This window comes from Manacus candei, unplaced genomic scaffold, assembly GCF_025592945.1.
Source record: "Manacus candei isolate 608988 ecotype Guabito, Panama unplaced genomic scaffold, ASM2559294v1 h1tg000003l, whole genome shotgun sequence".
Classification (NCBI taxonomy): Eukaryota; Metazoa; Chordata; class Aves; order Passeriformes; family Pipridae; genus Manacus; species Manacus candei.
The window spans coordinates 11673697-11700892 of NW_026138051.1; the positions used below are offsets into that span (position 1 = coordinate 11673697).

A 27196-nucleotide genomic window follows, 5' to 3' on the forward strand; every position below is an offset into this window, starting at 1 on the left:
CCAACAGCCTGATTCCAGCCATTCAAATGGTAAAACATGAGAAATGTAGTTTTGGGGTACCTCATGGAGTGGAAACTTTGGGCTCTTTACAGGAGGCTTTATAGTAGTGAAATATTCACTGAGAGTCAGATGGCTGGTTGTGTGGACAGCTGGATCAGGACACTTTGCATTCACAACAGCACAGAGGACAACATGCGGGTTGTTTTTTCCTAATTTCACAGCATTCACTTACCAAATGCTGCTTAACCACTTGGCAGGACAAAGGCACTGAAAGTCCCCATGGTAAAACCAAGCCCTGGTTCCCAGCATTTGCATCACAACAGAGAGTTTGAAGGATGCAGAGGATTTGAATTTGATAAGAGCTATCTGATTTCCTTTTTTACACCAAATGCCTTGCAACTTCAAATTAAGCATGCCTACCTGATAGATGAACCCACTCATCCGTGGGCTTGCAGACAGCATCAGCAAAACGTTGGAAAACAACAAGAAATACCGCTCTTCTTTCTCCTGCAGGGATAAGAATTTAGGTTAGTCCAGTCTGCAATGCATCACAAGCACCTGCCTCCAGCAAACTGAACCTGTTGCAGCTGGAATCCCAGCCTGTCAGATCACCCCCAAACCAATTATTTGGGCTTTTTTTCTTTACAGCATCTTATTTCTGTACTAGTTTTTCCTGCATTAGATTTTTGTCTGCATCCTGCTAATCCCCTTCCCATCATTGCAGAGCATCTCAGAAGACCTTATGTCTCCCAGCATCTCATATCCCAAACCTGTACTACAGGTCTTCCCAGGGAAAAGGTGCTACATCAAGAAATTCAGTGATAACAGGCACTTTCCCACACCAAACATGCAGCATGCACTGCTTTAACACCACTGGTGAAGGTGGTGGCAAGCACTGGTGCGACACATTGGGATCAGTAGCACAGGAATCCCTTCAGTTAGTTCCAAAGCACATTCAGCTCTGGACTGGGATGTCACAGCAGCCACTGTGCTGTGCACAGGACGCTTTCAAGTCACTCTCCTTTCTCAGAATAAGTCATGGGGGAGAAAGAGGGAAATTAATGTGCTTTATGACACTGAGATACTTTTTTTGCTTCAAAAGTGCGACACTAAAGGCCTGAAGCTAAGCTCCCAGGGTGTCTGACTCACTCCAAAGATGTGCACAGTCCCATTGCACAGCTCTTCCCCAGGCAAAATTATTTATCACCATTATTTGTCAGCAGTTTCCTGGCCTGGAGTGAGAGGAGCTGTTGCCCCACGTCACTGATCCTGAGAGTAAGGGGGTATTTGGACACAATGCCTTTAGTCAGGAGAAGGACCTGGCTTCACTCACCTCACTTCCTCCACACTGCACCATAACCTGGGACATGTAGATGATGTTTCCCATTGTTTTTATGTCCTCTCCTTCCCAGTGCTGGATGGATTCAGAAAGGATCTGCAGCTCGAGCTGTTTCCTCTTCCTCAGCTCCTGGCACTGTGACTGGGAATCACGGCAGAGCCTCATTAGCTGAAGGGCAGGCACAAACCCAAACCACTCCAGTTTCACCAGCAACACTCCCACAGCCCTGTGGGCTCAGGGCTGGTCATGTCAGGGATCAGGAAAGCCTCTTTTGGCCCTATTACACAAAGTTTGTTAAAAAATCACACCCTAGTGATTTATGAAGTAATGACTATATTCAAATGTCAAAGAAATTGCAAACTGCACTGAGTAAACTTTTCTTTCCAAACCAGCCCTACCTATGAGAGTACAGGGTCACATTTTCCAAACCAAGACAGCTGCAGAGTTAAATGTCTCTAATTTTGCTACTGCTTAGAGAGATTTTGCCCATTTTGTCCAAACAGCAGAGCTGTATTTGCAGCAATGCAAAGTCCCCAAGAATCAGATGGGTGGATATTTTCTAACCAAAATCTGCAAGCCCAAAAGCAGGACTTGGTGGTGCTGTAGAGTCACACAAAAATAATCTACTGAAAGTGCTGTAATTGAAAAGACCACACCAATGCTCTGCAGCTGGGGACTGGAGGAGCTCCACGGAGTGGCCAGTCCCCCAGCAGCTCTCAGCAAGCAGAGGACAATGCTGGCTGAACAAAGACAGTCCTGCAAATCCAAGCAAAACTTCCTTTAACTGACCACTCTGCCAACAGGGAAAATTGCTGCAAAGCTAAAACTAGGCTCAGTTTTCCCCAGCTGATTGTTTTTTTCCAAACCCCTTTTTCTGACAGAGGTTTTCCTCCTTTCCACCTTAGTTTCATACAAACTCTTTGACTATCCAGGTCTTCAAAGAGAGAGGCTGCATTGGGTCTGTTCTGGAAACACACGCATTTGAACCAAACTGTGGGGGCTTCCTCCATGTTTACAACTGTTGCATGTTTTGATGGTGTCCCAAGTGTCCCAATCCAATGTTCCCAGGATGCAAATCCAAATAAAAGCCACAGCAGTTCGTTTCAGGGGCACCACTGTGAATCACAGTGGCTCTCTGGTCCCTCCCTGCCCATGCCTGGGAGCCTCCCTGGTCCTGTAACAGGACCACGTGTCCATGGCAAGGGGCATCTCTGGCTGTGTAACCTCAAATCCGCACTGAACCTCTTTAGCTGTGTCATAACGACATTAAATTACTCATCACCCAAGAACACATTTCAAGTAAACCCGTTCATCGCTTACGAGATTTCCTAAAGATTAATGACACCTTGTAATTTAACTGAGTTATTCCCCTGTTAGCTACCAGAATAAATGGAAAGGGAGATGAGTTTTTCTAGGTAAATGCAACATGATCGCCCTTTCCTGTTTTCTATGAACTTTCTCCTCTCCATTTTTCATCTGCACTGCTAAACACTGAAAAATGGCATCTGCTGTGCTGAGGAAGGAAGTTGGACCACATCTGGAGTGGTTATAGTGAAAGGCAGTGGCTAGAAAGCTTTAGAGAGAGACTAAAGCTTTTTTAATAACCGAAAAAAGCTTTTCCGGGTAAAACCTTTGTGCACATGGATGGCTTTCCCCCCTCTGTTTCATCTCAGTGCAGCAGGACTTTGAGGGGTGCAGGTAACACAGCTCACAGAAATAGGTTTGTCATCTCTGACTCATCCCTGTGCTCTGTTCCCCACCAAGGGCCCTGGCACCCAGAGCCACAAATTACCTGCAATGTGGTCAAAGTATCCCAGTGCCCGTGAGCAAACCTCAACAAAACCAAGAGTTACTCAATGGGCTCAGGGGGGAATTTCCCGCTGCACCAGCAGTTGAGTCAGTCACAGCCGTGTTAACCTTTCCCAGCTCACCTCAATGAGCAAGGGGTGGTCCAGTTTCAGGTGGAAAATGATTAGGGAATGGAGGTAAAAGGAGATGAAAGGGACCCTGCTGCCACCATTGCCCACACGTGGCTTTCAGCAGTGGAGAAGAAAGTCAAAGATTTGCCATCTCTGCTCTGGGACCACGGAGCCAGAGTGCAATTGCCAAAACAAACATCCAGAGGAGCAGCTCTAGGCTTGAAAGCTGAAATTAGTATTCTTTATAACCCATCTTTTCCATTCCAAAAGACCTTTCTTTCTAATGAGGAGACAAATGTCAGGCTTGACTCACTCTTTGTGAAATGCAGCCCTGAAATGGAGCGCTCTATTTTAAGAATTGCCACCTACCACAAGGGACTTGAAGGATGTGACAGCTTTCAAAACCTCTTCATGATCTGGATGCGCCTCCTAGTGAAGGGAGAGAAAATACCTCAGCCAGCAGCAGCAGCAGGACCCACTCTGAGCATCAACCCACCCTGAGCAGCACCACTGTCCCAGAACACCAGGGCTGTGGGGCTCAGGGTGCAGGCAGCACAGGCTGCAGGAGGGGGCCACAATCCCCCAAGTACCTTCCCCACCATCCACTTCAAAGTGACATGGCTGAAAGTAGCTATGCAATTCAGCAATACCAATTTAATCAGTGTAAAGTGGTCAGGGCAAGAGCAGATATTATTTTACTCATAGCAAATTTGACTTGGAAAGAAAATCAATGAAAACGGGCAGAGGTGCAGGGTGGATTTGTGGTTTCACCTTCAGAAAGAAAACCTTGGTGTGCAAGGTATTCCAGCCACTGCCCCATCAAGGGTGGAAATCCATGAGCATCAACAGGAGCTTCACCACCAGGTTTAAGGGAGGGCATGTTTGAGCAGAGAGCTCAGGAAGGGGAAGTGCAGGATGCTGTCCTTTGTCTCTGACCAGGAGAGACAGATGTCCAGGGCCCTGTATTCTAAGCTCCTCACCACCCAGTTCTCATGTCAAGCAAATCCTAAGGTATCTAGGTTGTGATGGAGCAGTCCCTGCAGCCTGGAATTGCTCAGCCTGGAACGTGGGACAGGGGTTGCCCTGAGTGTACCTGCCCCATCACCAGCTGTGCAGCAGTGCAGGGAATGCTGTGGTACAGTACATCCACACTGCATACATCTATACTGCATTCATCCATGCTCTTCCCACGGCATCACAGCTTAAACCTCAGCCCTACTGATTCATGCAACAAAACTCCCACACTCATCTTAGAAACTAAGAGAAACAGGTGATGTGTGTGTCCCCAAATCCACTGCTGATTCCCACACAGCATCCTGCAAAGAGCACACCGTCCCTGCACGGGCATGGTGGCTGCAGCTCAGCTAAGCCAGGTGAGAGTGGGACAGGTAGGTCTGTGTGTGCCTACCCTGCAGGCTCTCATGGCCTCTCCTATGCAGAAATACCCCTGGCTCAAGCACAAAGGTTTTAATCCTTTGGCTGGGTTGTGGATTTGAACGGTCACGGATAAGTGTGCTGAGTAATTAGCTGGTAATTAAAACTGCAAGAGGGGGAAAAGTAAACCTGGTTAAAAATAGACTGTTACTTCTGTTTTCTTCACCCCCTTGCACCACCCCTGAGATCTGGAGAGCTCCAGCAGCAGAGATCTCTACATTCCCTGGGGGAAGAAATGTCCTGAAGCCAACCTGCCACTTGCCAAGGAAGTCTCTGTGCCCCTCGGCTGCTCTCCCTGCTCCCAGGACTCGCTCCTCCACCCCCGTGTCTGTGCTGGCTGCCAGATGCACGTCTGTCTGTGCAGCTCTGCCTCCACCCAGGAGCACAAGCCTGAGGCGAGGGGTAGGAATGCGCCTGTGAGCCGCAGGAACGAGTGGCCAGGCTTAGGAATCTCATCAAACGATAATAAAACCCCTGATTTATTACCCGCTGTGCAAACAAATACCAGCTGTAGCCCAGCCCTGAACTCTGCTTTTACTTGTGCTGGAAATGGCCCATCTTTGAGGAAGGGCTGAGGTGAAGAGCAGGCAATGCCTTCCCACAACATCCCCTGACTCCTCCCTCCACCGCTTTCCCACTTCTAACCTGAAAGGTGGATAATGTCCCGGGGAAGTGGGACATCTCCTTGGAGAGGTGGTAAGCACTTTTAGCCACATGGTGCTTAAATACCAAAGGGCAGATGTGCCTCTTGCAGCTCAGGGGGCAGCTCTGGCAGCACCAAGGGGCAGAGTCTGCCCAGCAGCCCCACATCCCACCTACCTCCATGTGCCGCTCCAGCTCCTGCAGAAGTGTCACGTATTTATCCAGCCTCAGGAAGGGTTTGCTGAGGCTCGTGGTTAGGATGAGAATGCCTGGGTTGGCCGCACCCTGGCCCTCCATGAACTTCTCCAGCTCATCACTATAAATAGAGACAACAACAACGACAAAGACGAGGAGGGCTCGCACCACTGAGGGCTGTGTTCTGCTGCCTCCCACGCTCTCTCCTGATGGCCAGGGCTCTGCTCTGAGCTGTGCCTTTTTAAGGGCAGCCCAGCCTCCCCTTTGAGCACCCCCCATCAACCCAGCAGGGCAGGCAGAGAGCTGTGAGCTTCCAGCCAAGCAAGACCCTGCTCCCCAGGGATGCAGGGGAGGATGCTGTGTGGCTGCAGGTGTTGGAATGCACAGTCCCTGGGATACATCGGTGCCAGCAGCTGGTCCCTAGGCACAGTGAGATGGCACAGGGCCAGGTGTCTGGTGGACAGTGTGGACTGCAGAGGCTGGTGCTGTGCTGGAGGATGCTGCAATAATATGCTGGAACCCTGCTGGGAGCCATGATGCAGGTGTTAGCACATTCATTGCTCCAGAAAACATGGCCTGTGTGTGTCAGCACATTTGCTAAAGCTGATTCTTTGACTGATTTAAGAAAAGGGGTCAGACTGAAGAACTACATGAATGAGTCATTTACTGGAGCCAGGCTTTTCGTTACGCTGAATTAAAGCTGGATTTCACCACCTAAGTTCCCATTACAGAATGGGAAGACTTAAAACAGTATGGATGGGATCCTGGCTTTCTCCTTGCTGCAGGCAGAACAGCTAAACTGCACTAGGCATGACACAGTCGTAGCCTTTTGGTTTGGCACATCACACAAATATGAGTGTCTACTCAAGTGGGAGAAAGATGCTGTTAAAGTGATCTACCAATGACCCTGCATATCAACCATTTGGTTTAAGAGCAATTAATAAACTGGGTAACTCTGGGTGACTCAATGACCACCCTCCTTCTGCAATAAAGTGCCCCTCACTGTGGTGCCACAGAGGAGCACCCTCCCACCTGCAAGTGTGTGAGCAGGTGGGAGGAAACAGCATGTGGAGGAGCAGGTCTGAAACAGCATCTCAGTCCTTCAGCAAGTAACAATCACAGGAGATGCTACTGCCAGGGCTGGGCTTGCCTGTTTTACCTAAGGTAGGATCCTGTATGTGCAGACAGGACCAGCCCTGAACACAAGTAGCAATGAGTTGTCTCCATGCTGGAGCTGAAAGGCTTTGCTGAAGAGCCCAAAGCCCCAGCAGTTTTCCCAACAGCAGGATCCCATGTTATCCCCTTGCCCTGTTGTCGAAACACATCTCAACATCCGTGGCAGGCCAAGTATCAATAAGAAAAGTAACTTTTTAAAGGAGGGATTTCAGTCTGAAGCTCCTCCTCCACCACTCACCTGTGCTGGGTGAGCACGTTGACGGCCGACGGGTGGTTCGCGCAGTACGTCAGGTACAGGGAGCGGAACTGGGGCATCAGGTTGGTGAAACAGCCTCCCACACGCTGCTGGTTCTCGGGGAGCCTACAGACACCAACACACTGCCACACTGAGCCTCTTGATCTGCACCCTGCAGCTATGGCAACCTCAGGGACCTGCCCAGGAACCACCCGCTGCATGGGGACATTCCCAGGGCGCTGCAGAACCCAGTAAAATACCCACACCTGCCACTTGGGGAGGAGGGAAAAGGAGACCCTCAGATGGGTCTGGGTTTCTGTGGTACAGACAGTGAGAATCACAACCCGTTATCAGCCTGGGGCAAGGTGTGACCCAGCCTGACCTGTGCCACCAGCAGAGCTGCAGCTGGGATGCTGCAGCCCATTGTGTCTGATGAGGATGTGCTGGAAAGAACTGGGGGCAATGTAGGGATGGTCCCACTCTCTGGGCTGCCCGTGAATATGACAGAGGAGATGAAGAGAGAAAGAGAAGCCACAGCCTGAATATATTTCTAGTATTCAGTTTTTTCTCTGTCTCGTTTCAGCCCTTCCAAAAGACAGGCTGGGCTAAGGCTAAACATGTCTGTCAGCTCCCCTGCAGGAAATTAGCACCTCTAATAATTTGCTCTTTGCTTCCTGGCAATTCCCATCTTCATGTCTGCCAGATCTCCCACCCTGCATGTGCTTGCATCTTTTGTGTCAGGGCTAGTGACATTCTCATTCAGCAGATGCCTTAGCATTAAAAATGTCAGAGTTCCTTCTACCTTCCCTCCTGCCAAAGCATTACCTGCCACCTTTCTTCAATCCTGTTATTTTCTTCTATATTTAAGAAGTCTAAGACAGCACCCAGGAGGAAGATTAATGAACATGTCTCTCTATTATTTTTAGCTGCAGTTTAATAGCTTAACAACCTCAGTGCTATGGCAGGAACTTACTTTGCAACTTCTTCCAAGGCTTGGTTCAGCGTTTGCTGGAATGCAGAGATTTCTTCCATGTTTCCCAGCAATGCTGCAATGTCCACGGCGCTGAGCCTGTGAGAGTCAAATCACCAGTCAGCATCAGAGATGTTGCTCTCAGGAGCACCCCCTTCATATTTGTAAGTGGTCCTTCCAAAAAGACCCAAGAATTTCTCTTTCCCCAGATATAGGACACGGGAAAACACAAAATTCATGATCTGTGAGCTACAGACCACAGACTCCTGGAGAAGATGTCTGCTGCCACAGATTATCTTAATTGGATTTTAATCACTTAATCACACTAATCTTCTCAGACGTTTAGCTGTCTAATAGGCACAGACAGATGGGATTTCAGCCAGGGGTGGGGAGGGCTGTGTGTGCACAGACACAGAGACAGCTTTGTCTTCAGGGATTCATTCTGTGGGTTTCCCTATGGGAGGAGGGTCCTATACAGCAGCACCTCAGGTAGGGACTGCTTTGTTCCTCGAGTGAGGTTGGATTTTTCCTAGCCAAAGCTAATGTATTTGCTTCTGTAATCCTCAAAGCCATCCTCATAGTCACCCTCATACCACCCTCATTTAGGCCATTTGCTGCCTACAAGGCTGAGAGCATGAGAAATTTTCCCACATGAAGACTTGGGGAAGGCAGAAGTGATTTAAATACAGAGGCCTTAGGACACCACTCTCCCATCTCCCCAGACTGGATGATGTCTAAACACCAGCTCTCCACTCGTGACGCCCCAAGGCTGCCCAGTCCTCCCGCAGGGCACTCAGCCGGAGGGACCCCAGCCCCAAACACAGCTCATGGACAGGGTCACCGAGACGGCACCGCTGGGAAGAGACAACTGTAAAGCTGAAGCAGCGAGCAGGAGGTGAAGTCAACTGCACTGGGTCTTCTATGCAAGGTGAAACTATCAAGAGACCTGCTGACAGGCAGCAGTGTGCTGGATGGAAAACACGTGGCCTTATTTCCGCGGGTAAGCCTGGACAAACCCCCCAGTCAGCCCAGTGTTGCTCAGGCCACAGGGGATGGCAGCGTGTTCTTCTCAAGTACAGAGGTACTTAGTGCCAGTGGCTGCACAGACAGGGACACAGGGGAGCCGCTTTTTGCTGAGCAGCACTTTGGATTCCGCGAGAGGCAATCTAACCACAGAGGATACCTGTCGTCAGGCATGAAATGAAGAGATGACTGGGGCTGAGAAGTCACAACAAGGCAAATGACAAGGGGAGAAGCCATGCAAGGCACGCTGCCAGGGAACACACATGCTGGGACAGGCACACATGAGCTTGCAGATGGGTGGGAACAGCCAGCCCTCTCCCAGATGGAAATGCCCGTTTCTAACATAGCCCAGTGTCTGCGTGACCACTGAGGGATGGGAAAGAGCAGAAACCTGCAGAACCATGGGAGGGTTTTCTGGTTCACAGAGAAGTTGTGAAGCTTTGTAACAGCAGCAATAACAGTCCCTAAACATTCAAAGGCAGGAAAGTAATGAACTATGATGGATTTTACGGTGTTCTCTCCACCTCAGATGCCCTTATATCTTACTTATCATAAGACTGGAGGGGTCTTAAGTAAGTTCCCAGAAGTGACTGTAGTTCCTTCGCATAATCTCGTTCTGTTTCCAGAATATTTTGCAACACCTAGGGTGAGAGACAGAGCACTGAGCAGATCTTTGTACTAGAGACTAGTCAAAGGAACATGACATCAGCTTCCAAATGTGGAAGTGCAGGGAAGTGTATTTTAAGTCCAGAAATTACACTTGTTAATGCAGAACCCAGAATGCTCAGCAAAGTCCTGGTGGGCTAATTTTGGGATTTTACTTTGCAAACTCGGCAAGGCCTGGAAAGCAGGTGTTAAAGGCTGCTCCTTCTTCTCTGGCAAAGCATGAGGACAATGTCAGGTCCAACCTGAGTTTAGTATCTGACCCTCAAGAGACTCATGACCTGGCCCTGCACGCACAACTGGCTGCCAAGGTGTGCAAACAAACAACCTGTGCATGCACTCTGGGAGCACTGTTTGCACCAAGGCAGCACAATTTAAATGCAGGAGTGGCTGCACCAAGGATGGCTCCTGTGGCAGCTCAAGCCAGGGCACAGCTCACTTGCCACTTCAGGGATATGCTGAGTTGGGTTTGCTCCTGCTAATCCACCTCAGCAGCCAATTCACCCCCAGCTTCATGGCAGGAAAACCCAGTGCCTGCACCCCCCCAGTCAGCACTCCAGTTTCTCAGTGTGGATGAGCTTTGGAGACAGTGGAGGTGGTTCCCAGCTCTCTGGACATACTGTTACTGCTTTGCTTTGCTTGAAATATATTTAGACATGCTGATGAGCATGATTTAGCTCCAGCACTGAGAGCCAGGGATGCTCACATGCAGGCATCTTCACTCTCTTACACCACAGGGTTTACTCCAGCCTGGACACAGGGGGAAGGCACCTGCCCCACCTTTACCAGACCTCCTCACTCTGGCAGCAAGATGTAGAGGAGGTGATGTTTCCCCACCCCTTCTATAGCCACAGTTCATGGCCTGGCAGGCTGTGAACCTGCTCCAAAGCTGAGCAAGTTACAACCAGGCTGTGAGCTGCAGTGGCTGCCTGTTCTCCAAGGGCTGCAGCTGCTGGCAGAGGCACAGGGCAGGCAGCTCGGGGTGTAACATCTCCAGCCAAACCCAAGAAAGGGATCAGAGCCCTAATTTGGCTTGCTTACACCATGACACTATCTCCCCATCTTTATCAACGGGAGATAGTCCCAGTCCATGGTAAGGACTGGACCAAAGACATTGTGCCTTGTTCCCCCACACTGATCTCAAAGCTGCCACCTCTGCTGAACTATCTCAGTCACCCACTTCAAGTCTCTCCTTTTGACATCTTGCAGCAACTTACATTTGTGGTTTATTGTCTCGACAGCCTTGAATCAAGGGAATGGAAACAGCTGCATTTAAACACAGAGTCACATCCCCGATTGTTACAAATTGCTTCAATGATTTTTAAGGGAAGAAGCCAGTTCAGAATATTAATAACATGCTACTTATTAAAATGTATGATCAGCACTTTAAAACTTACCACAGGGTAATAATTCTTTGTCAGCTGAGTGCTTTCGAGTCCTTTTAATGCTTTGGGAGAGAGTGGTTTATCTGTACAAAAAAAAAAAACATCAATAAATTACAATGCACAGCTCTCATTATTCCAGGAGGAAAAGACACTGCCACATCATGTCCAGCAAACAGAACTTCATCCCTGTGAACACAAAACTTCAATTGCAGAGTTTGTTTCCCTGCTTCATAAAAGCTAGGATCAAACCAGAGGCATGCATGACGCTGACAGGGGCTGAGCGAGTCACACCAGAAGCTCTGTGCAGCCTCTGCCAACCAACTTACAGGTTTGCTCCAAAATCCCTGGCAGCAGCCCAGTGTCTGGCACTGTTTGGAACTACAGCGTGACTTCACCTGGCCCACAAAATTTGGGTTTTAAAACTGTGTGTCTGTAAGAAACGACGGTAACCGTGCTTTGTTCCAGGTGATTCACAAGGCACTTGAAGCCAACCCCGATCAATATGCTGAACTGTGATCACTGCACTCACTGGTGATGCAAAATCCTTCTCTGAATGAAGGTAGATTTCAATGAAAAGCTCCCACAAACCTGGAAGTCAATTCTCATTTGGCATTTGCTAAATCCCTGTGGATGCTTCCAGCACGGTATGTGCGCACGCACACACACACACACACACACACACACACACACACACGCACGCACGCACGCACACACACACACACACACACACACACACACACACACGCGCACACAAGTCCCTGCTCCGTTTTTCCTTCACTAGAGAAGCCCGTTCCCTGCCAGCAGCACAGCTTTCCCAACTCTCCCAGAACCACAGTGGCACCATTATCCCCTCTGGACTAGGCTGTCCAGGTTAGGCAAGGCTGCCCAGCCCTGGCCACACTGCACACCTCCTACTGAAACCCCTCTGTGCCCTGCAGAGCAGCCAGGCTCTCCTGTCTCCCTGCACTCACTCACAGAAGGCAATTACTTTCACAGCGATAGCAGGGGAGAAGCTTGATATTGATAAATTTAGCCCCTGGAAGCTGCAGCTTGATGTACTGTCTAATTATTGCTCTTGTAGTGCTTCCTGTCACTTCCAGCCAGGAGCTCCGTGCCTCATCTAGAGACTCAGAGGAGCTTTCCTCCACACAGATAGCTAATTCCACCCAAAGGGCACATTTAGGACACAGTGGAGGTACAGATACTGCTGAAAAACAAGTAACTCCATTTAGAGTGATAAGTCTCACACTGTGGAGGTGAGGAAAGCAGCTCCCCCCGCCGGCAGTGCTCCTGGGGACGGTTCACTGATAAGTCTCTGCATATATCACTTGGAATATGGCCACATTTCCTGAGCATGCAGACACCAGGGGAATGAACCCTCCTTCCATGTGAAATGGATGCTGGAGAGAGGATTTGGAGAGAAAAGCTCTGTAGATGTAAAAATCTGATGGGCTCTCACATCAGGATCTGTGGGAGACTTGCCCTTTAGTGAGGTGCTGTTATTTCATGCAGCTCCCATCTGATTTTCCCCATAGGACTGAAGTTTGCTTTCCTTTGTTTAAAACATCTCTCTTCTCCCTTCACTAAGTTAATTAGCAATTCCTGGGTTGTGCCAGACAAGCCTTCAATCCCTGCTGCAACGTCCTGCTCTAGCTCAGACATCATTTCCCAGAGGGAAACAATGGAAGATGAGATAGTCTAACAATGATTTTTTCATTTAGAATTAAACAAAAACTGACCTAATTCTGAGCACTCAATCATTAATTTTTTTCTTCCCTCCTTTGTTTGTTTTTTTTTTTTTTTTTTTTGCAAGTGTGGGAGCAAGGATGTCTAATGGGGGCTGCACATTTTGCAGTTCTTTGCAGACCACTACTGGCATCTCAGTGTTTGAGGCCAGGGCTGACCCTGAACCATAAAACCAGCACCAAGCACACAACTGGTCTCTGTCCAGGGTAAGTCCTCAAGGCACATTAAAGAATTAAGTTGCTTTTTGTAAAAAAACAGTTTACTGTCACACCATGGTCTCTGAAGAACAACAGGCTGAGCTACTTGAATGGATGTGTAACACCACGGGGCACTTGGCCAAGGTCTTCATGTCATCCCCCCCCCTGCCTGGGTATGATCACATCCCAGAAAATGTTAAGGACACTCAAGACAAAGCTCAATAAAGGCAGATGTCATCAGATGGATCGTACCCTCCCTATTCCTTTCTCAGTATCGCAGCAGAAGAGGCATCAGGGGCAAAATGTACCCTGAGGAATCAGCCACCACTATGGACAAAACCAGGCACTGTTCCCTGTGGCCATGCAGTTTTTGTTGGATTGCACACCACAATGGTGAGCATCCCTTCCAGTGCTGCCAGAAATGGCAGGATCAAACACAAACACATCGCCTGACCGAGGTCTCTAACAAAATGCTAATTCTGTGCTCAGACACTGGAACGACCTGACAGCTCCTCAGAACAAAGGGGAACCAAGCAACTGGTCAACCTCATCCTCTGGCAACATCCCTGCTTCCGTGCTGATGGGGCTTGGGGGAGCAGCAGAAAGGCACGATGCACTGGGAAGAGGGTGAAGCAGCTCTCAAACAACTCATCCAAAAGGCTTTACCCTTCCGGCCTCATTCATCCTTCCATTAGCCCGGCTGCTGTAAGAACACAAATGGTCCTTAATAAATAGCAGCAATTTCCCAAAGGCACAAGGGTCCTCACTGCATTATACTGCTGTCATTCAATCAGCCCTTGAAAGCAATTTGCTTACCGGTGGATTTGATTTCTCTGACGTAGTTGCTTGGGAACCAGCCTGTTTTTCCATTCAAGGTCCCTTCCCACCAGCCCCCTTCTTCAACCCGGGTGACATAAATAATGTCTCCTTTGTTAACGGAGAGTTCATCCTCATTGGTCTGCTTAAAATTGAACCTGGCCTTTACCACCAGCTGATGACTGCCATTCTCGGTCATCTCCTAAGGAGAGAAGCATGGAAAAACATCAGTAAATCCTCCAAAAAGGCAGAAACCACTAGGACAAGCCATTGTTCTTCTTTGTTGTGACAGCTGTTTTTTCAGTATTGCTCTGTATAACAAGCAATAATGTCTTGCTGTTGTGTAAACACTCCCTCCAGAGGACCACAAGGTCCCTCCCAAGCATTAATTTAGTTTCCCAGTTCAATGGATGGCAGATAAGAATCGCTCTCCTCATGTCACACAGAGGAGCACTGTGGTTTGGAGAAGCTGCAAGACTCCCTCCAGCCGAGGCAGCAAAGCCGTGATGGAGATCAGGGGAGAAAAAGCTCCTCTGCTGTTCTTGACCCAGAGGTACCACTCATACCCCTCTACTCCCACAGCCATCAACCCCATAATCAGATGTTAAACAAGGGATACCACAGGCTTGGATTGCCTCCGTAACACCCTCGCTGACTGTGAAGTTGTGCCGTTGGACTCAGTCTGGGGGTCTCCAGCCGCGGAGCTACGAGACGACAGATGTGAACATGGCCCTTTGGGTGGCTGATCTGGTGAAAAGAAACAACATCTGAGTTTTACCCAACTGTCCACCATCCCTCCACATCACAGCAAAGCAAAGAGTAAAGCCTGTAAAGAAAACAACAGGGCACAACAGCACAAAAGAGCAAGACGGTATCTCCAGCGTGGGTACTGCCAGTCAACAGCGAGGATGTTTTTCTGGGCTGGGATAACCCTTCCATCAGGGAAGAAGTTGAATTCCATCCTGAGACACTCCTAGGTTGTGCCAGCCATACATCCAATTGCAGGTTTTCTTTTAAATCCCCCTTAAAACTGTAGAAAAGTAGAATAATACTCAGCCCAGTGATGCCCAACTGGGAATGTTTCTGGGATCCAAGTAAGCACTGTTGAAGGTGTGTCACAGTTTAGCTCTCAAGTGCTCTTAGGTCACCTCTGCAGCTGCAGCGTGGGCTGTCCCACTGAGTGGGGAAGAATGCTGAACAGCTGGTCAACACAATCGCTTCTCTATTTAGAGGAGTCCTTCTGGGTTCATTATCCAGCTGAAACAGCCTAGGCACTATTTTGATTACTGTTCATGGACTGCTGCCATTAGCCATGTGAGAGAGGGATTCAAGCCACACTGAGGAAGGACAGGAGTGTCACCCCCAGGAGATGGACAGCCCATGGAAAGGCTCAGATTATCCCAGCAGCTCTTGGAGTTGCCTCCTTCACACACTCAAAGCTCCTTGCTTTGCAAACCAGTCTCCAGGCTTGTTCCTGCCCCCACCTGCCTGATGCTGGAGGCAATGCTGCTGCTCTGACACATCTGTTTTTATGATTAGTGATTTGTTTCTATATTAATACATGAAAAGTCGCCAGAGGGTAAAAAATTTCCTGGTCACAACTACGCAGAGGCTGAGTCAGTGTCCTTTGTCACTAAGAAAAGTTTCAGCTCCTGCAGGACCTGGCAGTGCTCAACCCCAGACTCCTGCTTGATGCTGCAGAGGGGTAAAACCATGGCATTCAAGCCACCCAGTAATTTCCAGTACTTCTCTGCTACTGTACCCCACACCACACTGTGGGACACGACTCAGATCACCTTCTTTCTATGTGCCGTGGTGGTCAAAAAAGGCAACAGCAGATATTAGCATTCCAGTAAACTGTGAAGGACTTTTAAGATGCGCCTTATAGCTTTGCTTCAGATTTTAGAACATTTCTGTGTTCCAGAGCTGCTGGTTTCCACCTGCAGTGTGGACCTACCATGTCCATGGACCTCAAAAGCAGGACAGACAAAAGCAGTCTGCAGGAATCACTGTGCTGGGTGTGCGAGTCCCTGGGTCACGTTTGGAGCTCTTCCTTGAAAATGCTGCAAGAGGAGAGGGTGATCCAGCCACCAAGTGTGCACAGGAATAAGAAAACATAAACTCTGAGGCTGCTGTTCCCCCATTCTCCTCCTGTCTGAATGTCAACATGGAAAACTCATTCCGAAGGGGAAGTTTGGTGGGAGTTACAGGAACTCAGCTGGGCTTTTATTCTCCCCAGAGGATTTTTGTTTCAATAGGAAAACACCTCATCCTTAGACTGGACCTGGAGCAACACAAACTGTGAGCTCTTGGGGAAAGGACTTGCTTTGTCTCTCTCCAACCCCTTGCACAGTGGGGACCAGGTCTGTGACTATGACTTCCAGGTGCTGCTGCCTTACAACCCCCAGCCATGCCATACCCACACTCCAGTCTGCCCAGTCCGTGCTCTAGCGATGGACAACATCCATGATAAATCCTGTGTGCTGTCAGTGAGTCAGTTTTCTCTTTTGCCCTGCTCGTTACACAACTGCCTTATGACCACATGGTGAATTCCCAACTCCCTGGGCTGCAGCAACAGCAAAACCCCTCCACATGGAAAACCCACTTTGCCAACAGAGCGGGTTTTTCTCTCTGAAGCATCCCGGGATTTGAGCAGGAGTGGTTTTGGCTGCTCCTGGCGACTCACTGGCCAGAGGGGTGGCTGGCTGCCAGCCTGAGATGTTCTTCCCCTGATTCCTTCTGGAAAGGGAGGGCGTAAACCACAAGTCCAGACTTCGCTTGTTCAAGTCATCAGCCACAGTCCCACGGAAATGACTCGGTTACTGTAGATTTTATGCTTCTCCCTGCCCCTCCCAATCTTCCAAAGCTTTTATAAATATCTGCAGCAACCTAGAAACAAATGTAAAACTGACTTTGACAGTTTGGCAGGGAAGTGTATCATTTATATTGCATCATGACAGTGTCCTATTTTATGCCTGGTCCAGCTTGGAACGCTGCTGCCATATGTTGCTTAAACTATGGTTAAAATAGCTGGGTTTTCTGCTCACATTCCTACACTATTTTTGGCAGATGAGCCTTGTCTGATCCAGCACAGCTGGTTTTCCTCCCCTGCCCTCTCTTGCAGATAAAAGCATCAAGCTCTGTATTGCTGTGTTTTGATGGACAGCTGCTGAACTACGAGTTTATCGGCTACAAACGATGCCTCCAGTTATTTGCATAACAAGATCCACGAACACACAAGGATTTGGACTTCAAATGGATGCTCAGAAACACATTCCCACGGCGTTTCCTTAGCTGACACCTACTCCCCTCTGCCTCTGACGAGGGTGTTGGGATGCAGCAGCGCTGGGAGTGCTGGGATGTGCAGGCATGCCAGAGCCTTGGCCATGGCAGGAACTGCAGTAGCCAGCACCAGGCTTGTCCTGATGCTCCACTCAGCCCTTGGCCTCTGACGAGACGGACAAACCGGACCATCTGCAGTGGCGGTTTGCAGGACACAGACTCCTGCTCCTCAGGAACTCGGCCAAGCCACCAAAAAGCAAACGTTTTAGACATGTATTTATTTTACCCTGTACTTTTCCCAAGGGTGCTCTCTGCCTGAGCAGCTAATTATATCGCAGGCATTGCGCTTTTTAACATTTCGACAGAGAAAGCATATGTTCAAACAGATGTTTGCCATGAAACCAGGAGGATCCCAGCTTCCCTGTAACCCTGTCAGTAACATATGACTGGAACTATTTCCTAGAAGCCCTGCCTCGGGCTGAGTTGGGACATGGGGGGCTGCAGAAATGCAGCTGGGGCTGCAAATAAGGGGACTTTCTGAGAATGGCACAGTGGCCTTGCCATCCCATCAGCACACACCCATCACACCCCTCTGGTCCAGCAACAGGCAAGCACAGAGGCAGGAAAGCTTCTCATTCTCTTTGCTTTCAGAATAATAAAGCAACTGTCGATCACAACAGCAGCACTTGCAAAGGTTGCTCCCGGTCGAGGTAACCTACATTTTATATCCCCATCACACTGAACTGCAAGAGCTTCCACACAGGGTCACAGGGTGCTGTGGGAAATGGAGCGGTGGGAGGCTGTGAGAGATGCTGAGGCTGGGAGGAGATGATGTGCTGAGGCCAGATTACCATTCCCAGACTTCTAGGGAATGAGCCGTGGGCAGAGCCGAGTGCTGGCTGCAGAATGGCAGCCTAAGAACCTGAATTTCTTCAGAGCAGCATTACACACACTTATCTGTGTGTACAAGTCATATGTGTGTGTGTACATATAAATACTACTATTATTATACATTATATATTATTACTATACACATATTATTACCTATGTTGATGTACAATACATGCATGATAGTTTATACAATAGTTTATATAATGTATAAATATAGTATTTTTATATATATGATTTTATAAAGCCTTGCATCAGAACAGAAAAGAGGAAAAAAGCAGGAGAGGGTCTACTCCCAGCAAAGAGTTTGTTTCACTGAACACCTGAGCAGTTTCTGTACTAGCAAAAAAGAATCCAAAAGCAAAAACTCACTTGAAAGAGAAGTAAAATAAGAGAGCAAAACAAACCAAAAGTAGTCAAAATGCAGTAAGCAAAGAGGAAAACCTTCCCATGAGAGGAAAATAATGATTTTGAATTCTCCTCTCTTAAATCACCTAAAATGGGACATGCAACAGGGAAACTGAACTCTTCTCCTAGGGCTGGACTTCAGTGGGTGTGCAGGACTCTGTCCCAGTCCACCTGTATGACAGGGGGCTATAAATGCTTTCCACCTTCATGCAGATCTGTTCCTCATCCCCTCAGAATGAAGGTATTTTCACCTCTTCCCCAGAGCAGCACACTGCCATTGTCCCCCCCACTGAACTTCTCCTTTCACAGCCTGTGTGACTGAGTATCAGTTTAAAGCAGCCTGCAGGGAACAGCTACACATCTGGGATGGAAACAAGATCAGCTGATTTGTTTTGCTTCAGCAGCCTACTCCTGCTCCCAGGGATGCAGGACAAGCTATCAGCTTGATTTCCAGATCCAGGAGCCTACTCTATGGAACCCGGGAGAGGAGAGAGAGAAAAACATCAATACAATTGACTGAGCAACTGGCAACAACGTTTGTTTTGACATTCAGTAAAGATATTATGCAGATGGAGCTGTTTTTCTCTTCGGCTTTAAAACACACTATTTAAAATCTGATATTTGCATTTTGGGAGGTGCATGCTCATTTACATTGAGGCTCCCTTACAATGACCTACTTTGAAGTCCCTTAATACTGTCAAAACTGAGCAGAGGTCCCGCGGTGCAAAGTGATAATCGAGCTCTGCAGAGTGCACGCAGCACCTGTGAAACACCACATTTAAACACAGAGTTGGTAGAAGCATGAAATGCCAATCCCACCATCCACCATCAGGCATCAGTGCTGGCAGAACAATTTGCCAAGAAATCATCATAAACTAGGAATTAGCAAAAAAATAAAAACCAGCCCTGCACACACACGAGAAAGAATTTGAAAGGATGACAGAAAAAAAACCCTTTTCTCTTACCTTCAGTAGCTTTATTTATAGCTGTTAATGTGCTCAGGACCTTGGAGAACTGGTCTCCGGTGTACAAGTCATGTGGATCAAACACCTGTGAAAGAGGAACTTGGTCAGTTGAGCCCAAAACATCTCACTCTGGCTGCCTGAGCCACCCACGCTGCTGGAGGATGACAGTGAAGATTAGGCAGCCCGTGTGTCTCTGCAGGGAAAGGGTGATTATTCAGGGCTGACAAGTCCCATTTCCTTTACAGCCAGAGAATTCCTGGGGCATCGCTGCGTGGGAAGGGCAGGGGGACCCGGCAGCATTCGGAGTATAATGCCAGGGACAGGGAAGGAAGGAACTGGTGCTGTCTGCAGAGCAGGGACTCCTCTGACAATCACCGAGAAGGTTATTGCTGGCCTTGGGGGAAGGAAAGATTTTGTTGCTATTTTTGTTATCGAAAGCTGAAGAGATTGAGGCTGTACATACAGATCTATGTATAAACACACACATATTTTCCACAGTAGGATTAACACACAATTTTCTGCTACTGCAATATGGCATATATAGAACATTTACACATTTCTACAGGAAGCCAAAACCAGCTATTTTATATACAAAAATTCCACCCTAAATAATTTGGTGTTGCTAAGCTTCAAAGCAAAACAGAAATACAGAGTTATCAAGGGCTTATTTTCCATGACTGATAGCCTGGACCTAGTACACTGAGCCCTTCAGAAATCACCACCAGCACAGTGAGGGGCATCCTGAGTTTCCAAAACACTGCAATCCCCTCTAACACCTGAGAAATGCCCTCAACTTCACGCAGTCTGTACAAATCCTACCATTAAGGAAGCAAATATAAGAGATACAAAAAGTCCCTGTTAATGGTACCACCATAGCACCATCTGCTAATCCCCAAATACATGTTGTCTTGCAGATGGAGACCACAGATACACAAATCCAATGAACACGGAAGATGATTTTAAAGCTGTCCTGGCAGACACCATCTAATTAGAAACATTTCCAATGCACTAAAGAGTGTATCCTGCTAAATAAGGACACAAGTCTTAATTACCTTTAGGGTAATTCAAACTGCCCTTTAAAATGGCCCTTTCTTGCTTTCCACATATAGCTTCTTGAGTACACTTGTCATATTTCAAACAGGAAAGGGACTGGCCTCTTCCACAGCCCTGGATGCTCACGGCATCTCCTCCTCTCGACAGACACACCAGTGTAGCACCAAAGTCCAACACAGGCAGCACAAACACTGCTCTTTGTTGAGAATATATTCTAAAATTGAGTCAGCCACTCAACACCAGGAAGAATCCTTTACCCAGAAGAAATTTAATCCACGCTCAGAGGGGGAACAACCTTGTGTCACCACAAACATTAATACCAGTAGCTCCGCAGCTTCGATCATGTCCACTGCTCTGCACACTTTGGGGACATCCCCACCTACCTTAGGCTGTTTTTAAGCTGATCTGTCACCTGCACTTGCTTGGGTTTGCTCCTTTGGACCACGCAGACCCCATCCCCTCTGCCAGCTGGTGCGTGAACTAGTTTTGCTGCCCTGCAATTGCAGGCAGTGCTATCTGAGCATCGCCTCCAGCCCCGAGCAGCAACAAATGTTTGTGTCGCCACGGAAAGGGAGACGGTAATGGAGAGCCCCGGCGTGCACTGACCCGGCTGGCAGCTGCAGGAGGATGCGATGTTACAGTTGCACAGGAGGAAAGTAAACAGCCGGGGTGGGATGTTTGCGTGCATCTCTCTGGTGTGTCATTTTCTCAGTCATACCCTTTTTCTTCCACTTCGGTAATTCCAGAAAAACAAGTCCTGCCTTGAATGAAGGGCTTTTTTTTTTTCTAAGGACCAAAGTAGTACAATACATCCTGAATCCTTCACTGCACAGAATAATGCTGTAAGTTCAGAGTCATCAGGCTGACAGAGTCCACAGAGAAACGGTGGGGAGAAGGATATGCAAAAAATTCGAGCACAAAAGCAAGCAATAACATGGAGAAACTGTCTGGAACAGCTACTGTGTAACAAAGACAATGTGGAAAACTCTTCTGGATCAGCTACTGTAATGTAAATATATTCTACAGCTTGTTCACAAATAAATTCAGTGTACAGAAAGGTCCTCATTTACGAGCTAAAAATTACTTTTTCCAGCAAAATCCATCCATAATTCCATTCCTAACTAAAAGACAAGCTGCACCTAGAAGAGAAATAAAGGGAGAAAAGCCTTTTTTTGCTTTTAACTCATGGAAGATCTGGTGGATGTAAGTAAAACCGCGTTTAAATCTACGTCTGTCATCTGAAGATCTCCATTAAAATGCGTTCCCGACTTTCAGAATCCCAGACCGCAGCTCCCCTCGGTGAAACGCTCCGGCTGCTCCGTCGGGAATCGCACCGGGAGAGGGAAGCCCTGCACTGCCGCACCGCCAGCGCTCCGCCGAAGGCAGCGCCGGGGCGAGCAGGGGCCGGTGCTCCGCGACCAGAAGAGCACCCGGCTATTCGAGAAGGGCGGAAAACCAAACCCGCGAGCAGCCAGCAAGTTACCAGCACCCAAAATCCCGGTCTCGGCATGGGAGGTGCATAAAAGTTCGGGGAAGCCGGGCTGTGTTTCGAGCCCGAGCCGTCCACAGTCAGACAAAAACCCTGGCAAAGCCGCAGCTGGTGCCAAGCCCGGAGCCCGGCGCGACTGCCCCGGACCCGAGGAAGGAGCCGGAGCCGGAGCCGGAGCCGCTCGTCCCCCGCCCGCTCCGGCCGCCGGCGATGCGGCGCTCGGGGTGCCCGCTGCCCGCGGCTGCTCCCGCCGGACCTGCCCCTGCGTTCCGCGGCCGGAGCTCCGCCGGCACCGGCCCCGCGGAGCCGGGCACGGCCACGGGCACGGGAACGGGCACGGGCACGGCCACGGGAACGGGCACGGCCACGGGAACGCCGCTGTCCCCGCCGAGCGCCCGGAGCGGAGCCCCCGCGCCGGCACCGCGCTGCCTTCACCCCCTCCAGCGCGGACACCCGCGGGGATAACACCCCGTGGGAGCTGCCCGGGGACACCCCGGCTGGGCACCCCCGCCCGGGACGGGACGCGCTCGGTACTCACGGCGGCGGGCGGGCGGGCGCGCAGCCCCGGGGCATGGCGGCGGCGGAGGGCGCTGCTGCGGGGCGGCCGCTGCGGCTCTGACCCGGAGCCGGATCGCGGCGCGGGGAAGGGAAGGGAAGAGAAGGGAAGGGGAAGTGACAGGCGGTGCCGCCGCCCCGCTCCGCCCCGCTCCGCCGGGCGATGCGGGACCCGGGCGGGCCGTGCGGCCGCAGCTCCCTCCGCCGGCCGCGGGCGGGAGAGGGGGAAAGCGGCAGGCAAAGGGGAAAGGGAGGTGGGGAAGGGAAGAAGGGAAAGGCCGGGGAAAGGGAAAAGGGTAAAAGTAAATCAGGGAAGAGAAGAGAGGGGGAAAGGGGGAGGGATAGGAGAAGAGTGGATTAGGAAAGAGGAGTAAGATAAAAGAAAGAAAAGGAAGTGATAAAAAGGAGACGAAAAAGGAGAGGAGAGAGGAGAGAGGAGAAAACGTAAGGAGGAAAGGAAAAAAGAAAGGGAAAAGCAGAAAGGGGGGAAGAAAGGGAAAACAGGGAAAAAAGGAAAGGAAAAGGAAAATTAAAAAGGACAGGGAAAATGAGGGGGAAAGGATGGGACAAGGAAAGAATATCCAGGCTATTGAAACAGTAATTGCAGCAGGTTTGCAGCACTGGGAAAAGAAAAGCTGCAGAAGGGCCCATGGATGAGGCACAGTTCAGTTTGAGGCAGCGAATGCTAAAACGAGATGGCATGTCCTCGCCACGGCGCCTCTGCTGCCTGTGCCCATCTGTTTGGGGAACATTCTCCTGCAGGGAACATGAAAATCCCCAGACGCCTCAGCACACCAGCGGGCTGCAGCATGAACAGGGAATGGAGCACTGCACTGACATCCCTGGTGAAGCCTGGCCATAGATCCCAACTCCATGCAGGGACACGGGGGTCAGGGACACACCCCACACCTGGACCTGGGGGTCTCTGGGACATTGGGTCACTCTGAGAGTTCAGACAGACCCATTTCCCAGTGCTTGTGCTGGTCGCTGCTGGCCAGGAGCTCTCACTTCTGATGTTATCCACCTGGGAAAGGTAATGCTGCTTTGGAGTGAAGCCAAAGGACAGCAGGTTTTTGGGAGAGCATGGATGGATGGGGAGCCAAGAGGGTGATGACTTTTTATCTGCTCTCCCACACCCTCAGTCCAGGTACGAACAGTTTGGTGAAGGTTGCAATACCTCCAAGAGCAGAAATAGCCTCTGTGCTGCCCACGAAGGCAACAACCCACTGCAGGCTCTATGATTGTTTGGGCCAGGTTTAATCCAGCTATTGATTTATCAGGCAGATACCATTCTTAGCTCACAAAATTCAGCACCTTGCCAGAAGTTTTGTGGTGTTAGCAATAAAATTCTGCTGCTGAATGAAGATCTTGTGCTTCTTCAGCAGCAAATGATGCTTAGCTACTGAGCTGCTGTTACATGCACGCTGATGTCAAGAGCAAAAGCAAACAGTTCTCATTTGTGTCCTCAAGAAAAAGCTAGGCCAGGAGCTTTCTATGATTTTTCTCTTTCCTCGTGATCTTTTCCCTGTCTTCTACACTAGACTCCACGTGGTCATCAGGACAGAATCTTTTGCCTTCCGCTTTTCACCTCAGCCCACTTGCATCCAGTTGGCACTGCCTGAGCAGTACTCACTGGACTAGCTCTTGAGTCAGATACACAGCTCAGAGGTTGAAGCCAAAGTGTAAATTAAACACAGATTATCTGCACTGTTCCTCAGTCCAAACCATGGAAGAATCCTTTAAGGACATTTAAACTCCAGAGAGGTGCCCATGTGCTTTGCCTAGTCTTCTGGCTCAGCAGAGCTGGATTAACAGACATTCTCATAATTTAGATTAAATTCTAGCACTGAAAAGCAGTTGAAAAATTTTGGACACGATTTCATTGTGTCATCTCATTACAGCACTTGCCTGGTTAGAAGAAGGTGGTGATTCCCCTGCTTGCCTTCTCTTTTAGGACTAACACAAGTGAAACAGCAAATGTTTGGAGGCTTGGGCTGGAGTGAAGCTAAGGAGAGTTTGGTTATTTACACCCTGCCACGAGTTGGATTCTTCCAGCTCACACCACCAGCCTGTAGAACTCCTTCAACTTAATGGAGCCAACTCAAAACAGGAAGGTCACACAGTGTCCTTCTTCCCCTATGTCCAAGTGTCCACTATGTCCAAATGTTTCACTGCTCCTGTAAAACGGGCGAAGTTGCTGTTTGCCTCTCTGTGTCTTTCTTCCACTTCCTAAGATTGAGTTACCAGGACAACAAAGAAGGGTGGGAGGGAAGTGCATATGTGTACCTCTTTGCATTCCCTCCTACTGGAAGAGACTGGCAAGCAGTATCTGTTCAGTGGAAGGTGAGACTTGGGTTTCAACTAAAAACTGCTGAAAACCTTACTTTCCACACTGACCACCTTCCTTGCATGCCAGCAATGCCCAGTGAAGTGGTGTGTATTCAGTTCCAAACAACAAAAAAAAAAAGTTGAAGGCAGAGTATGAAGGTAGCCACTGCTCTGGCAAAGTACAATAAAGCCACAGGATGGTAGGATGGGATGCTAATATCATGTTTGAGATTCCCCAGGATGAGGCTGTTCTGTATAAGTCAGCATCCAGGGGAGAAGTTGTGAGTTCTCAATTTCCTCAGAACATCCTCTTTTGCTCACATCTGCAACAGGAACAGAATCTTTGACCTTAACATGCACTTGTCAGTCTCAAGAGAGGAGAAGTGGCTCAGGTCCAGTCCCAGGCTACTTCTTCATATCTGAGGAGTGAGAGTTTCCTATGGTATTTGGAGAGGAGCAGAATTGGAGAGAATCAGCAGGGTTTTATTGTCAAATCGAAGGTTTGGGTAAGCAGCAGGATGGCTGTCAGGGAATTCGAATGTATTAAGCCAAGATCTTTCCTGATGTTACTCTTTTCTCAGGCTAGGTTGCTGGAGCAGAAAAGATTCCCTATCTTATGCTCATCATCCTTAGATGTAATACCCAATCTCTGCAACTTCAGTGCTGATAGATATTGGAAGCAGAAGGTTCCCTGCCTGTTCTGATACTCCAGACTTGCTTCCAGAGTAAATGTGCTGCAGAGAACCCCCCTCTGAAGGGCAGTGGCCCTTCCCAAGGCAAACTAGGGATCAGGCATGAGGGAGGAACATCTGCAGGTATGCTGCTTAGAGGCCCCTTGCCAAGGGGGTCCAAACAGGGCAGCTTTTAGAAGGAACAGATGGCAGAGGGTTTTCCTGTCTCCTCCTGCTTTGCCTGCAGAGGACTCAGAAAACCTGGCAATACAGGAGAAGAGTCAGAAGGAAGCATAAGCACTCTGCCTGTGCCATGTCTTGCCCACCATCTCAGCTGTCCTACCTCAAGCCTTCCTCTGCCTGAGGCTACAGAGAGGAGCCAGGAAAAAGCAAAATTCCTGTCTTCACTTGGCATTCTAATATGACAGTATTTTGGGGGGGGGAAGATGAAATTGTTTTCATTTCACTGCAAAATTTAAACTTGAGCTCGAGAGATTTGAGCTTTTATTCAGTTTTTGAGGTCTTTTCTGACAGCAAACAAGACAGGGGCAACCACATGAGTGTGAAGGAAAAACTCACTAACGGCTCAGAATATTTCAAAGATGAAGTAGGTTATAAATCAGAAGAAAAAAAGAAGTCAGAAACCTTTAATTTATTAAAGCCAAGGAAGAAAATGCATGTGGAGGATCAGAGCAACACCTAGAGCTGGACACATAATGCTGCTAGTTCTGTGTATCTGAAAATTGTGGAGTGTAAGTGCAATATTGCAGAATGGACTCTCAAAACTACGAGATGTTACAGCACAGCAGTTGAGGACTGTTCCCTTGTCCTGTGTTTTAGCTCTTTAAAATTCCTTTTTTTAAAAATATTTTCCACCACAGCCATTTTATGATTAGTTTGCAAACAGAAAAATAAACTCTCAGAAAAATGGAGGAAATCACATGGTCAATACCAGAGGACTGGCAACAACTGATTTTGGATGTGATAGGCCTTCAGGGATTCTATATATATCTGCACTTAAAACTGGGCTGCTGCAGCAGGCTCGAGAAATGCATTACTGGGAAACAACAGGCTAGGGAGACACTCCTGGAATGAGCACATTCCCATGCTGGTTAGCTAAAAACCTCTGAAGAGAAGAAAGGCTCTTTGCTTTAGACCTTCAAAGAAAAAATGCAGGAACAGAGCTACTGTGGGATGGACTTTTCTCACAGTGGTGCATGAGTATTCTGTGTAATGCCCAAGGATGCTGTCCCTGCTTCTGGCAGAATTTGTATTCAGAATATAGTTTTTCCCACAACCTTGAGCATATTTCAAACAAGATGATTCTTAGTTACAGGTTTCTTTTTTACTGCAGGAATTTAAGTGTGATACAAAAGTCTTTAAATTTCAAGTCTATAGGCAAACAGTAAAAAATTTGATGGCAAAATTAGCTGAACTCTGAAGTGATTCATGTAGACTGATCTTGCAAACACGAGCTGTGCTTAAGCATAAGAATCAGCATAGACAGGATTAGGAATAGCCATTGAAAAGGTGTCTTCATTTCATTAGGATTGTTTTTACGTGTAAGGAACAATTTATTATGTGTTTGGCAGAATCTCACACAACAGTTGCAAGGGGATGAAAAAATACTGCAGTATTATTTCACCCTTCTATTAAAGCAAGGCTAAAATCTGCAATTCCTTCCCTCTAATAATGAAAAAACCCCTACATAAACAGGTCCAGGTTTAAGTCTGTTTAGACAGACCTCCTGTTATTGCTGCATGTATGTCTGCTTGAGTATTTAGGTTTGTCTCAAAAGACAAGAAGGAATCTGTTAA

General features: G+C 48.6%; 1 protein-coding gene across 5 annotated transcripts in view; it reads right to left on the bottom strand.

Moving 5' to 3' along the window:
* ARHGEF6 (Rac/Cdc42 guanine nucleotide exchange factor 6) overlaps positions 1-27196 on the bottom strand; it is a 40815-nt gene that overhangs the window by 11854 nt on the left and 1765 nt on the right. For 2 of the 5 annotated variants that reach the window (XM_051792582.1, XM_051792589.1), the window contains exons 3-13: positions 19284-19368; positions 14360-14487; positions 13741-13942; positions 10994-11064; positions 9480-9574; positions 7914-8009; positions 6944-7066; positions 5512-5650; positions 3628-3687; positions 1334-1480; positions 421-507 (exon numbers count right to left, since the gene is read on the bottom strand). In XM_051792582.1, coding sequence (XP_051648542.1) covers positions 421-507; positions 1334-1480; positions 3628-3687; positions 5512-5650; positions 6944-7066; positions 7914-8009; positions 9480-9574; positions 10994-11064; positions 13741-13942; positions 14360-14487; positions 19284-19368 — 1233 coding nt within the window. Of the gene's footprint in view, positions 1-420; positions 508-1333; positions 1481-3627; positions 3688-5511; positions 5651-6943; positions 7067-7913; positions 8010-9479; positions 9575-10993; positions 11065-13740; positions 13943-14359; positions 14488-19283; positions 19369-20719; positions 20863-20942; positions 22027-22363; positions 22485-27196 lie in introns of those variants that run through there. The other 3 variants (XM_051792598.1, XM_051792607.1, XM_051792617.1) reach the window with 3 other exon arrangements.